Source organism: Canis lupus, chromosome X, assembly GCF_003254725.2.
Source record: "Canis lupus dingo isolate Sandy chromosome X, ASM325472v2, whole genome shotgun sequence".
Classification (NCBI taxonomy): Eukaryota; Metazoa; Chordata; class Mammalia; order Carnivora; family Canidae; genus Canis; species Canis lupus.
This window is the reverse complement of record NC_064281.1, coordinates 58,590,697-58,605,345: the sequence shown is the minus strand read 5'-3', so window position 1 is coordinate 58,605,345 and position 14,649 is coordinate 58,590,697. Positions and strand designations below refer to the sequence as shown.

The 14,649-nt window shown below is 37.8% G+C and overlaps 2 protein-coding genes across 3 annotated transcripts in view; both read right to left on the bottom strand.

Moving 5' to 3' along the window:
- Positions 1–6,236: 6,236 nt before the first annotated feature.
- Positions 6,237–14,649, bottom strand: part of UPRT (uracil phosphoribosyltransferase homolog) — a 33,580-nt gene continuing 25,167 nt past the window's right edge. For both annotated transcript variants that reach the window (XM_025466226.3, XM_049107198.1), the window contains 3 exons: positions 11,318–11,479; positions 10,381–10,479; positions 6,237–7,599 (listed from right to left, as the gene is read on the bottom strand). In XM_025466226.3, coding sequence (XP_025322011.1) covers positions 7,493–7,599; positions 10,381–10,479; positions 11,318–11,479 — 368 coding nt within the window. In that variant the 3' untranslated portion in view covers positions 6,237–7,492. The remainder of the gene's footprint in view (positions 7,600–10,380; positions 10,480–11,317; positions 11,480–14,649) is intronic.
- On the bottom strand, positions 12,534–14,282 carry LOC118353716 (elongation factor 1-alpha 1-like). The gene has a single exon (XM_049107197.1). It carries the CDS (start codon positions 14,210–14,212, stop codon positions 12,824–12,826), a length of 1,389 nt encoding a protein of 462 aa, XP_048963154.1. The 5' UTR covers positions 14,213–14,282; the 3' UTR covers positions 12,534–12,823.

The following is a 14,649-nucleotide window of genomic DNA, read 5'->3' as shown; positions in this document are numbered from 1 at the left end:
AAGTGCCAGGCCCTGGACCCTGTATGATCCCTTCTTCATAAAGTTATTACTCTCAGGAAAGGGAAACATAACTGCCTTTTTTTTTAACACAGAGAAGTTAGAGACATGGACAAAATGCCAAGAAGGAGGAATTCATCCCAAATGAAAGAACAAGGTAAGGCCACAGCCAGATATCTAAGTAGAACAGATATAAAAGTAACATGCCTGAGGGAGAATTTCAAGCAACAGTCATAAGGATACATGCTGGGCTTGAGAAAAGAAAGGACCTAACCTTACACCTAAAGGATCTACAAAAAAAAAAATGTTACCTAAAGCCATCAGAAGGAGGGAAATAATAAGATTCAAAATATAGCAATGAAAAAACAATAGCATGGAGCAATGCAACCAGGAGCTGCTTCATAAAAGAAAATAAAAATTGATAAACCCCTTAGGCAGACTTGCCAAAAAGAAAAAAGACCCAAACTAATAAAATTACAAATGAGAGAGGAGAAATCACAACCAACACCACAGAAATATAAACAATTGTAACATCATATTACGAAAAAATATATGGCAAAGGGGCACCTGGGTGGTTCAGTGGTTGAACATTTGCCTTCAGCTCAGCTCGTGATCCCGGGGTCCTAGGATCGAATCCCGCATGAAGCTCCCTGCAAAGGGTCTGCTTTTCCCTCTGCCTATCTCTGCCTCTCTCTTATGAAACAATAAATATAATATATATATATTATATTATATATTATATATATTCTACCAAACATTTGTTTTTTTTTGTTTTTTTTTGTTTTTTTTTAAATTTTTATTTGTTTTATGATAGTCACAGAGAGAGAGAGAGAGAGAGAGAGAGGCAGAGACACAGGAGGAGGGAGAAGCAGGCTCCATGCACCGGGAGCCCGACGTGGGACTCGATCCCGGGTCTCCAGGATCGCGCCCTGGGCCAAAGGCAGGCGCCAAACCGCTGCGCCACCCAGGGATCCCTCTACCAAACATTTGAAGAACAGTTAATACCTATTCTTCTCGAAGAGAACACAGGCAACACCCTTTTTGAACTTGGCCACAGTAACTTCTTGCAAGATTCATCCATGAAGGCAAGAGAAACAAAAGCAAAAATGAACTACTGGCACTTCATCAAGATAAGAAGCTTTTGCACAGCAAAAGAGTCAACAAAACTCAAAGACAACCTACAGAATGGGAGAAGATATTTGCAAATGATGTACCAAATAAAGGGCTAGTTTCCAAGATGTATAAAGAACTTATTAAACTCAACAGCGAAGAAACAAACAATCCAATCATGAAATGGGCAAAAGACATGAACAGAAATCTCACAGAGGAAGACATAGACATGGCCAACAAGCACACGAGAAAATGTTCCGCATCACTTGCCATCAGGGAAATACAAATCAAAACCACAATGAGATACCACCTCACACCAGTGAGAATGGGGAAAATTAACAAGGCAGGAAAAAACAAATGTTGGAGAGGATGAGGAGAAAAGGGAACCCTCTTACACTGTTGGTGGGAATGTGAAATGGTGCAACCACTCTGGAAAACTGTGTGGAGGTTCCTCAAAGAGTTAAAAAAAGACCTGCCCTATGACCCAGCAATTGCACTGCTGGGGATTTACCCCAAAGATACAGATGCAATGAAACAGTGGGACACCTGCACCCCAATGTTTATAGCAGCAATGTCTACAATAGCCAAACTGTGGAAGGAGCTTCAGTGTCCATCAAAAGATGAATGGATAAAGAAGATATGGTATATGTATACAGTGGAATATCATTCAGTCATCAGAAACGACAAATACCCACCATTTGCTTCGACGTGGATGGAACTGGAAGGTATTATGCTGACTGAAATAAGTCAATCGGAGAAGGACAAACATTATATGGTCTCATTCATTTGGGGAATATAAAAAATAGTGAAAGGGAATAAAGGGGAAAGGAGAAAAAATGAGTGGGAAATATCAGAAAGGGAGACAGAACATGAAAGACTCCTAACTCTGGGAAATGAACTGGGGGTGCTGGAAGGGGAGGTGGGCGGGGGGTGGGGGTGACTGGGTGACGGCTACTGAGGTGGGCACTTGACGGGATGAGGACTGGGTATTATTCTATACGTTGGCAAATTGAACACCAATAAAAAATAAATTGATAAAAATAAAAAATAAAATAAAAATAAAAATACCTATTCTTCTCAAACTATTTCAAAAACAGAATTGGAAGGAAAACTTCTAAACTCATTCTTGAGGCCAGCATTACCCTGATACCAAAACCAGATAAAGACCCCAGTAAAAAAGAAAATTACAGGCCAAAATCCTTAATGAACATGGATGCAAAATTTCTCAATAAAATACTAGGAAATATAGAGGCACCTGGATAGCTCAGGTCATGATCTCAGGGTCCTGGGACTGGGCCCATCAGGCTCCCTCCTCAGTGGGGAGTCTGCTTCTCCCTCTCTTCTTCTGCACCTTTCCACCTGCTCGTGTACACTCTTTCTCCCTCTCAAATAAAATCTTTTTTTTTTAATTTAAGAAGATTTATTTTTTTAAGATTTTATTTATTTATTCATAGAGACACACACACACACAGAGAGAGAGAGAGAGAGAGAGAGAGAGGCAGAGACACAGGCAGAGGGAGAAGCAGGCACCCTGAAGAGCCTGACGTGGGACTCGATCCAGGGTCTCCAGGATCACGCCCTGGGCTGCAGGCGGCGCTAAACCGCTGCGCCACCAGGGCTGCCCTCAAATAAAATCTTTTAAAAATATACTTAGGAAATCAAATCCAACTGAACATTAAAAGAATCATTCATCACTATCAAATGTAGTTTATTCCTAGGTTGTAAGGATGTTTCAGTATTCTCAAACCAATCAAGATGATACACCACACTAATAAAAGAAAGGATAAGAACCATATGATCTCTCTGTAGATGCAGAAAAATCATTTGGCAAAATACAGTGTTCATTTTTTATAAAAGCCCTCAACAAACTAGAGACTGAGGGAACATACCTCAACATAATAAAGGCCATATACAAAAAAGCTGACAGTTAATATCATCCTCAATGAGAAATAACTGACAGTTTTTCCTCTATGATCAGGAACAAGATAGGGATGTCCGTTCTCACCACTATTATTTAAGATAGTACCGGAAATTGTAGCCTCAGCAAACAGACAAGAAAAAGAAACAAAAAGCATCCAAATCAGTAAGGAAGAAGTCAAGCTTGCACTGTTTTCAGACAACTTGATGCTCTACATAGAAAACCCAAGACTCCACAAAAAAATTGCTAGATAACAAAATAAACAAATTCAGTCAAGCCGCAGGACACAAAATAAACATATAGAAATCTTTTGCATTTCTATACACCAATAATGAAGCAGCAGAAAGACAAATCAAGGACTCAATCCTATTTACAATTATACCAAGAAGCATAAGATACCTAGGAATACACCTAACCAAAGAGGTAAAATCTGTACTCTGAGAAGTATAAAACACTGACAAAAGAAACTGAACATGCCACAAAGAAACAGACAGTCCATGCTCATGGAACAAAAGAACAAATATTGCTGAAATGTCTATACTGCCCAAAGCAAACTACATGTTTAATGCATCCCTATCAAAATACTACTCCGCATCACTGGCCATCAGGGAAATACAAATCAAAACCACAATGAGATACCACCTCACACCAGTGAGAATGGGGAAAATTAACAAGGCAGGAAACAACAAATGTTGGAGAGGATGTGGAGAAAGGGGAACCCTCTTGCACTGTTGGTGGGAATGTGAACTGGTGCAGCCACTCTGGAAAACTGTGTGGAGGTTCCTCAAAGAGTTAAAAATAGATCTGCCCTATGACCCAACAATTGCACTGCTGGGGATTTACCCCAAAGATACAGATGCAGTGAAACGCTGGGACACCTGCACCCCAATGTTTATAGCAGCAATGTCTACAATAGCCAAACTGTGGAAGAAGCCTCAGTGTCCATCAAAAGACAAATGGATAAAGAAAATGTGGTCTATGTATACAGTGGAATATCACTCAGTCATCAGAAACGACAAATACCCACCATTTGCTTCGACGTGGATGGACCTGGAGGGTATTATGCTGAGTGAAATAAGTCAACAGGAAAAGGACAAACATTATATGGTCTCATTCATTTGGGGAATATAAAAATTAGTGAAAGGAAATAAAGGGAAAGGAGAGAAAATGAGTGAAAATATCAGTGAGGGTGACAAAATATGAGAGACACCTAACTCTGGGAAATGAACAAGGGGTAGTGGAAGGGGAGGTGGGCAGGGCTTGGGGTGACTCAGTGATGGGCACTGAGGGGGGCACTTGATGGGATGAGCACTGGGTGTTATGCTATATGTTGGCAAATTGAACTCCAATAAAAAAAAATTTAAAAAATACTACCAGCATTTTTCACAGAGCTAGAACAAACCATTCTAAAATTTGTATGGAACCACAAAAGATCCCAAATAGCCAAAGCAACTTTGAAAAAGAAAAGAAAAGCTGGAGGCATCACAATTCCAGACTTCAAGTTATATTACAAAGCTGTAGTGACTGAGGTAGTATGGTAGTGGTACAAAAGTAGACACATAGATCAACAGAACAGAATAGAAGACTCAGAAATGGACCCATAACTATATGGTGAGCTAATCTTCAATGAAGCAGGAAAGAATATCTAACAGAAAAAAGACAGTCTAACTGTTGGGAAAATTGGACAGCAACATGTGAAAGAATAAAACTGGAGCATGTTCTTACATCATACACAAAAAATGAATTCAAAATGCATTAAAGACCTAAATGTGAGACAATAAACCATTAAAATCCTGAAGAACATAGGCAGTGAGCTCTTTGACATCCGCTGAAGGAACTTCTTTCTAGATATGTCTCCTGAGGCAAAGGAAACAAAGGCAAAAATAAACTATTGGTACTTCACAAAAATAAAAAGCTTTTCTGCACAGTGAAAGAAACAATCAACAATACTAAAAGGCAACCTACAGTATAGGAGAAGAAATTTGCAAATTACTATTTGATAAAGGGTTAGTATTCAATATGTATAAAGAACTTAGCAAACTCAATACCCCAAAAAACAAATAATCCAGTTAAGAAATGGGCAGGAGACATGAATAGATATTTTTCCAAAGAAGAACTACGGATGCCTAATAGACATGAAAAGATGCTCAACATCACTCACCATCAGGGAAATACCAATCATAACTACAATAAGGTATCACCTCACATCTCTCAGAATGGCTAAAATCAACAACACAAGAAACAAAAGGTGTTGGTGAGGATGTGGAGGAAAAAGGAAGCCTCATGCACCATTGGTGGGGATGCAAACTGGTACAACCACTGTGGAAAACAGTGTGGAGGTTCCTTAAAATGTTAATAATAGAACTACACTAAGACCCAGGAATTAGCCTCCTAGGTATTTACCCAAAGGATATAAAAATACAGATTCGAAGGGATACATGTACCTTGATGTTTACAGCAACATTATCAACAATAGCCAAATTATTTGAAAATCCCCAATCTCCATGGACTGATGATTAGATAAAGTTGTGGAATATATTTGTATAATAGAATATTAGTCATAAAAATAATGAAATCTTGCCATTTGAAATGATATGGACAGAGCTAGAGAGTATTATGCCAAATGAAATAAGTCAGAGAAAGACAAATACAGTACAATTTCATTCATATGTGGAATTTAAGAAATAAAAGAAATGACCATGATGGGGGAGAGTAAGGTAAACAAGGTAACAGACTTGTTTTTTTATTTTTATTTTTTTTTAGGAAACAGACTCTTAACTATAGAGAACAAACTGATGGTGACTAAAGGGGACAGGGTGGGAGATGGGTTAAATAGATGGTGGGGATTAAAGAGTGTACTTGTGATGAGCACTGGGTATTGCACATAAGTGTTGAATCACTAAATTCAACACCAGAAACTAATATTACACCATATGTTAACTAACATACAATGAATTTAAATAAAAACTAAAAAAATTGAAAATAAAGTGAAAAAATATAGTGAAGCCTTTGTAGCATTCCTAGGCTCTATAGGGAAAATGCATTCCATTGTACACCAGCTTTCCTTCCTCTCCCCTAATTGTTGCTGACTTTCCTCAGCTTTGGTTCTAAGAAACTCCCTGATGCTCTTTCTGAATTTTTTGGAACACAGGCCCACAACAGCTGCTTAGGGGGCTATGAGAGTATAATTATTCAAGTCATCAGTCAGAGCCACTGTTAAAATGTTTAATATCAATGTAAAATAAGATCAGGATTTCACAAACAATTTTCAGCACACAAACACTGATTTCTACAACAGTTTGTCTTCCTTTCAGAGGCCTAAATATAAACACACATAAATCTTAAGGATTTAAAAAATATCATGGTTTTTTAACATTAATATAGCTACAGTTGACAAGCATGCAAAAGAACTCATTTCCAAATTGAATGAAATATCCAAATTAAAAATGTAGCAGTTTAATGTACTTATTGGTCATAAAACTCAGCAAGAAACTGTTCTTTACCCCATACCTCAAAAAACTACCACAAATTCCTTTCTAGGGCATTGATGGCATTAACAGTACTTAGCCCACCCTTGTCAGCATCCAGATATCCCTGATTCAATCTATCTATGTAAATTAATGTTACAGTTTCAGTTGTTGAAAATGCTCACCATCTTCTTCACTGCATTATACTTGGCAAAGCATCTACCAACCATGCACAGGATAGGAATTGAGCCATGAAAAACATAATGGCTTGACTGAAGAGGTAACCACATAACATGGGTCTGCTAATTGAGTGAGGATATTAATGGAAATGTAAAATTCCAGGAAGCATTCTTTTTTTCATCCTCTCCAAGTAACCAGCATGTACAGTACTGGGAATAAAGAGGAGAAACAGGTGACAACAGCCATAAACATGAAATTTCCCTAGAACTAAAAGGAAACTAAACAAAATGTAAAGTATAGTGGACCAAAGAATGGACTTTCACTTGGGCTTTTACTATGGCGGCAAACTGAGAGGTTTGAAGGAGGAGTCCAAACTGAGAGGTTGAAAAATTATGAAATAGTTTTGGGGCACCTGGGTGGCTTGGTCAATTAAATATCTGACTCTCGATCTCAGCACAGGTCTTGATCTCAGGGTTGTGGGTTCAAGCCCCCGCACTGGGCTCCATGCTGGGTGTGGAGCCTACTTAAAAATATATTAGGAAATAGTTTCTATGCCCTGAGGGATCATCAACTTGCATAAGAATACTATTAAAATATTTTCTAAGAGTTGTGTGTACTTCCCTATTGAATTTGGTACCAACAATAAAGAAATAACCAAATAAATTAAATAAACCTCAAATAGTTCCTCTTTACTATACTCACTCCCAAAAATTACAAAGCAAAATTTTCTCTGCCATTCCTCAAGTGAATTAATAAAACAAGTAGAAACTCAAACATTAAATGTAATATTACACAAGATAATTGATTTTCCTTTGGTAACTCAGTCTGTCCCAAAGTATTTCTGTCCAAAATGTGTAGGCGCAACAGGATGAACTTCAGTAGTTAATATTGTGATCTCGGGAAACTCCTGAATGATTGATTTGGCACCTTCAAAAAATAAAAGGAAAATTGCTGTTATGGTATAACTTTTTCCAGTCACTGGAATTCAGGAATTTTATAGTCACTAGGTATAATATAGACAGAAGACAGAAAGCAATGACCTTTAAATACCTAGTCAGATTTGGCTAATCTCTTAGTTTGATATCTGAAAAACTTTCACAATCATCACACTATGCCTCCACCCATTCACTGATAAATTCCTCGAATCAAATTGTTTTCTAACCAAGATTTTTAAAATACATACAGTTATAGCAACTTTCTCCCTGGAGAGTCTTTGCTTTGTTTTGTTTCATTTTAAAGGCAAATGGATGCGTAATATCCCATTGTATTACTCAGCCATTAGAAAAGATGAATACCCACCATTTGTCTCAACTTGGATGGAACTGGAGGGTACTATGCTGAGTGAAGTAAGTCAATCAGAGAAGGACAAACATTATATGGTTTCACTCATGTGGGGAATATAAAGAATAGTGAAAGGGATTATAGGGGAAAGGAGAGAAAATGAGTGGGAAAATCAGAGACGGTGACAGAACATGAGAGACTCCTAACTCTGGGAAATGAACAAGGGTTAGTAGAAGGGGAGGTGGGCAGGTGGATGGGGTGAGTGGGTGACAGGCACTGAGAGGGGCACTGGATGGGATGAACACTGGGTGTTATATGTTGGCAAATTGAACTCCAATAAAAAAATATACAAAAAATAAAAATAAATAAAACCAGAAAAAAATTAAAGGCAGATGGAATAGAAAGAATACAACCCTTTCCAGAAACAGGATCATATAAAAGATGATGGTTTCTCAACTGCAACAAGTGTAAAAACTTCCTTGGTATGTCAGAGTGAGCTAGCTTTTAGAAGTTAGGACTTTAGCTTTGGGGTTGCAGGAAAAAGGACTAGCTAGTAGCCTCACCAAACTAAAAAACCATAGCAATGCTGCCACAGAATAAGACTTTTTTCATCTGTAATGTCAAAGAATAGTATATTATTCTAATGTATACTCTTAGAACTAATAGTTACTTTTCAACTTCCAAAGGCAGAAAACCCACTAATTATTTGATTATCTCAATGATTACAGTGCTACCTCTGCTGTATGTGTGTGTGTGTGTATATATATATATATATATACATATATATATATATATATATATATATATATGACAAAGCAAATTGCCCTTTGTCACCATCAACATTTGAACTACAGGTAAATTTTTATTATGAAACAACAAAATAATCAATGGTCTACTGAAAGCAGCCCTCCCGATTGGATACACTATAGCTTCTTCAAGGTTGGCTGAGACTGGGAACTTTTGGAAATGAGGAAATGCCCTAGCTAGAAGCTATATATTTCCCTTTCTTTTCAATTATGAAACAAATACAAATTCCTTGTCAAATATTTGTAAAATACAAAGAAAAACCTTAAAAAATAAAATGAATTGCTTAGAGTCTCACCATCTTAAGATAACCACCATTGATATAGTGTGTATTTTAAAATGAAAATATCAGAAAGGGAGACAGAACGTAAAGACTGCTAACTCTGGAAAACGAACTAGGGGTGGTAGAAGAAGAGGAGGGCGGGGGGTGGGAGTGAAGGGGTGACGGGCACTGGGGGTTATTCTGTATGTTGGTAAATTGAACACCAATAAAAAATAAATTAAAAAAAGAAAACTGAAATAGATTATGCATCTGTCTAGCCTCTCATGCTAAGGAAAGACTTATTAGCTTCTATGTTAAGTCCAAATCTGATTTTGGTAGTCATAACAGTCATAATATGTATTAGTCCTCTCTAAACTTGGTGATAATATTTTACGTTATTCTAATGCTGTTATGTTTTAAACATGCTTTTTTTACATTTACATGGAGATTTTTCAATGTTATTAAATATTATTTGAAAATATGAGTTAACAGTTACATATTACATCCTTTGAATCTATATTTATTTAAACATTTCTTTATTGTAAGTCAACTTTCACTTCTTTTTAAAGATTTTATTTATTTATTCATGAGAGGCAGAGACACAGGCAGAGGGAGAAGCAGGCCCCCTGCAAGGAGCCTGATGTGGGACTCAATCTCGAATCCCAGGATCATGCCCTGAGCCAAAGGCAGATGCTCAACCGCTGAGCCACCCAGGCGTCCCTCAAATTTTTTTTTTACACTAAATATAACTCTGCAGTGAATACCCCAAAGGCTAAATTTCTATATGTATGTCTGATTATTTTCTTAGGATACTTTCACATATGTCCTCGATTGTATAGCAAAAAACTAGGACCTTATATTAGGCTGACTTTCCTGAGGAAATGGAGAACACACAGTTCTACCATTATGCTCTTTGGGCAGAAGTAGAACTTAGAAAACTTCTGTTCTTTGCTTCATGCTGGAAAGTTTATGTAACAAGACCACAAGGCTAAACAGAACCTCAAGTTTCTTACTATTTGGAAGCAGTTCTCAGGCTCAGGTGAGAAGTCAGGAGAAACAGGGACATTTCAGCCATTTGCAGGCTCTACCCATACAAAAATACCAGGAAAACAACTGCAATCCCCCTCAAAGGGGTTAGTTCATACTTTTCCATATGAATTTGAACATTAGAATGGTACAAAAATACTGTTATCACTAAGCTTAGAGATGATAAACACAAGTTATGAACTACCAAAATTAGATATAGATTTAATGTGGAGGAAGCAAATGAACTTTTCTTCATGATGAGAGTCTGGACAGATATACACTCACCCAACCCATGACCATCTGGAGCCCCAGTAACCACCTCATGCTGAACTCACCGTGAGGAGTAGAGAACAGACTGAGTAGGATGATAACACTGGGTTGAACTCCATGTTCTATAAGAACCTTTACAGCTTCAATTACAGTATTTCCAGTACCTGAAATCAAAAGACAACCAAATGCATTAGCAACTTTAACATTTATCTCAAAACATATTTGAAGTTTATTGTTAAATAAAGGCAATTTAGAAATCTGACATAAAACACGAGGCAAAGCTTCATTTGAAGGTGCGTGGTCTTTATCAATGACATTCTTTTCTTAATGATTTTATTTATTTACTCATTCATTCATTCCTTTATTCGAGAGAGTAGGGGGCGGAGCCTGATGCTGGGCTTGATTTCACGATTCTGAACCAAAACCAAGAGTTGGATGCCTAACCCCAGATGCCCAATCCATGGTGTTATTTTCAATAATGGACATCATACACACACTTTTCAGCTTTCAAATACACAACAAACCCCAAATTTATTAGATATTTGAGATATCAAATTTGACACCCACCCTCCACTACCAACCCTCGGAGACAATGCTGTTTGTGATCTGAATAAGCTCATAAAACAGAATAGGAGAAAAAAATTACTTTTAGAGAGGATAAATCCTTGAGAAATTCATTGCTATATTATTTGGGCTAGAGAAGGGACATATTTCAATAAATTTTCTGTGTTCTATATATTTTGCCTCAGATCCTTTGCTTTAGAGCTTTCATTCATTTTAAAACAAAAGTTCTTTGGAGCTAATAAAGTTTAGACAATGTATATTCTCTTATTACACAATAAAAATTCCCCAGTTAACTGCCCAGGGCAACTCCAAATCCAACTGAGAAAAATACATTTAGAATCAGTTTTGCCTTTATATAAGGGTATCTAAAAGGCAGTCACTAAGTCGAATTGATTTAAACCATAAGCAAAGTATACAAATTAAACTCCAGCCACTCACTGAGAATTGGATACATCAGAAGGACTTTTCTCCGGTAAATGTCTGGGGGGAACTTAGCATAATATACTTTGGCTCTTTGTGTCTCTTCATCACTCTGAATCAGGATCTTCCCAATTCGTATGGATCGACAGCAGTCTCGTAAACCTTGTTCCATTGCCTCACCTTGAAGACAGAAATTTTTAAAAAGAAAAAAAAAGGGTTGACAGAATTGAAGTCCCAAAATAGACCAAAGCAGAGTGTGTGTGGCTATTATTAATACAAAAAGGACATTGTCAAGATGGGAGCAATTCTTCTTAAGCTAAGAACTTTTATTTCTGATATGCTCTTATTTTATACTTAGTGCAGGTCAAGTAAACCAGATTAAGGGCTGGTCAATGAAAATAGGATAAGCTAGTTTTATTGCTGGCTTTCAAGTTCCTTCCTTCTCCTCCCCCAAGAAACATAACAAACACTAGTACTACCCTCTTGGTTTCTGAACACAGCTATTTTTAGTCTAAATTCCTTTAAGGAAGTGTTTGCCAAAAGTGAATCACTCTCACACCATCCTCAAGATTTTAGGCTATATCAGAATTCGATCTGTACTGTTATTTACTTAATATTTTTCTTTAAATTAATATTTTCATTTACATTTATTTTAAGAGGAAACTTTCTATCACTGTTGTAAACATAAAAACAGTTTCTAAAATATATGAAAATCAACCAATAGCTAATAAGATTAAAAAATAACCCTGTCTATGCATTACCCCAAGGTCATCTGCTATATACTAGGGCTGTGAGGATGCTGTTACCTTTAGAGCAGGAACTGGACTGAAATAGAAGAAAAAATGCCTTAAAAGCCCATCTCCATCGTCTTCACCAGTTTTTAAAAAGTTAAATAACATTGTCCTGAAAATCCTATCATTGCTTAAAAGCTATCATATTTTTTTTAAAAAAGGAGAGCTTAAAGCTCCTATTTTACTTGAGGCCTTCAATTGTTCACCGACAGAAATACACAGCCAGAGAAAAGGCAATGCTTATATGTGAAAATACCCATCGTCTCCAGTGCAAGCAAATGAGGCTTCCACTGAAGCTTGGATGTTGTAAAAAAAAGTAATTAATTAATTTGTTAATTAATTTATTTATGTATTTATTAAGTTGCTGAATGGAAGTAACCATCCCCATATAACAGGTAGACATTCTAATTACAGGCACATAATTTTTTTTTCTCATTAAACTTTTGTTTTAATGGGTCTCAAAATTCTGTGACAGATTTTTGGTCAAGTTGTTTCCATTAAAAAGTACTGATTTTAAAAACTAATAACTTAAAACTGCCACACACGCACAAAAAGAAAAAAAAAACAAATGGTCCACAAAACATTCTCCTTTCCTTATGAAGGTTTTACGATGCATTGTTATCATTGGCCAGTCTTTTACTATTAAACTTAAATGGCCAATTGACACAAACAGTTCTGAGACCGTTCTTCCACCACTGATTAAGACTGGGGTGGCAGGTATTGGGGATAATATTCATTTAGCCTTCTGAGCTTTCTGGGCAGACTTGGTGACTTTGCCAGCTCCAGCTGCCTTGTTGTCCACTGCTTTGATGACACCCACAGCAACCATCTGTCTCATGTCACGAACAGCAAAATGGCCCAGAGGAGGATAGTCAGAGAAGCTCTTAACACACATAGGTTTGCCAGGAACCATATCAACAATGGCAGCATCCCCAGATTTCAAGAACTTGGGACCATTTTCCAGCTTCTTTCCAGAACGACGATCTATCTTTTCCTTCAGCTCAGCAAACTTGCAAGCAATGTGAGCTGTGTGACAATCCAGCACAGGTGCATAGCCAGCACTGATTTGGCCTGGATGGTTCAGGATAATCACCTGAGCTGTGAAGCCAGCTGCTTCCATTGGTGGGTCATTTTTGCTGTCACCAGCCACGTTGCCATGACGAACATCTTTGACAGATACGTTCTTGACATTGAAGCCCACATTGTCCCCAGGAAGAGCCTCACTCAAAGCTTCATGGTGCATTTCAACAGACTTTACTTCAGTTGTAACATTGACTGGAGCAAAGGTGACCACCATACCAGGCTTAAGAACACCAGTCTCCACTCGACCCACTGGTACAGTACCAATACCACCAATTTTGTAGACGTCTTGGAGAGGCAGACACAAGGGCTTATCAGTTGGAAGAGTTGGTGGCAGAATGCAATCCAGGGCTTCAAGCAGTGTGGTTCCGCCGGCATTCCCATCTTTACGGGTGACTTTCCATCCTTTGAACCAAGGCATGTTAGCACTTGGCTCTAGCATGTTGTCACCATTCCAACCAGAAATTGGCACAAATGCTACTGTGTTGGGGTTGTAGCCAATTTTCTTAATGTAGGTGCTGACTTCCTTAATGATTTCCTCGTATCTCTTCTGGCTGTAGGGCAGTTCAGTGGAATCCATTTTGTTAACACCAACAATTAGTTGTTTTACACCCAGTGTGTAAGCCAGAAGGGCATGCTCACGGGTCTGCCCATTCTTGAAGATACCTGCTTCAAATTCACCAACACCAGCAGCAACAATCAGGACAGCACAGTCAGCCTGAGATGTGCCTGTAATCATGTTTTTGATAAAGTCTCTGTGTCCTGGGGCATCAATGATGGTCACATAATACTTACTGGTCTCGAATTTCCACAGGGAGATATCAATGGTGATACCACGTTCACGTTCAGCTTTCAGTTTATCCAAGACCCAGGCATACTTGAAGGAGCCTTTTCCCATCTCAGCAGCCTCCTTCTCAAATTTTTCGATAGTTCTTTTGTCGATCCCACCACATTTGTAGATCAGATGGCCAGTAGTGGTAGACTTGCCCGAATCTACCAGTCCAATGACGATGATGTTGATGTGAGTCTTTTCCTTTCCCATTTTGGTTTAGGTTTAGCGGTGGTTTTCACGACACCTGTGTTCTGGCGGGAAACCCGTTGCGAAAAAGCGGCACATAATTTTGTTGCACAAAGTCTGGTTTAAAAGAATAATCAGTTGGACTCAAATACAAATACAACATTTATAAAACAAGCAATTGGAAATACCTAGAGTTAATAACAGTTAAGTGCTTTTGCCATATGGTCACATACACAGCAACTATAAAACTAAAAACACTGAATAAGCCATTCACTCCAGCTCCTAGTAGGGTAGGATTATTCTGTTCCCTACAAAAGAAATTAAAACAAAACAAATTATTTCTCCAGTCAGGTATTCAGAGTTCTGCAGGCCTGAATTTGTGCCATATTCTATCAGTTTTTAAGCTCCCCGGTTCTCCCCAAGACAGCACCATCTTATCCTCCTATCCCACCCTGAAGCTC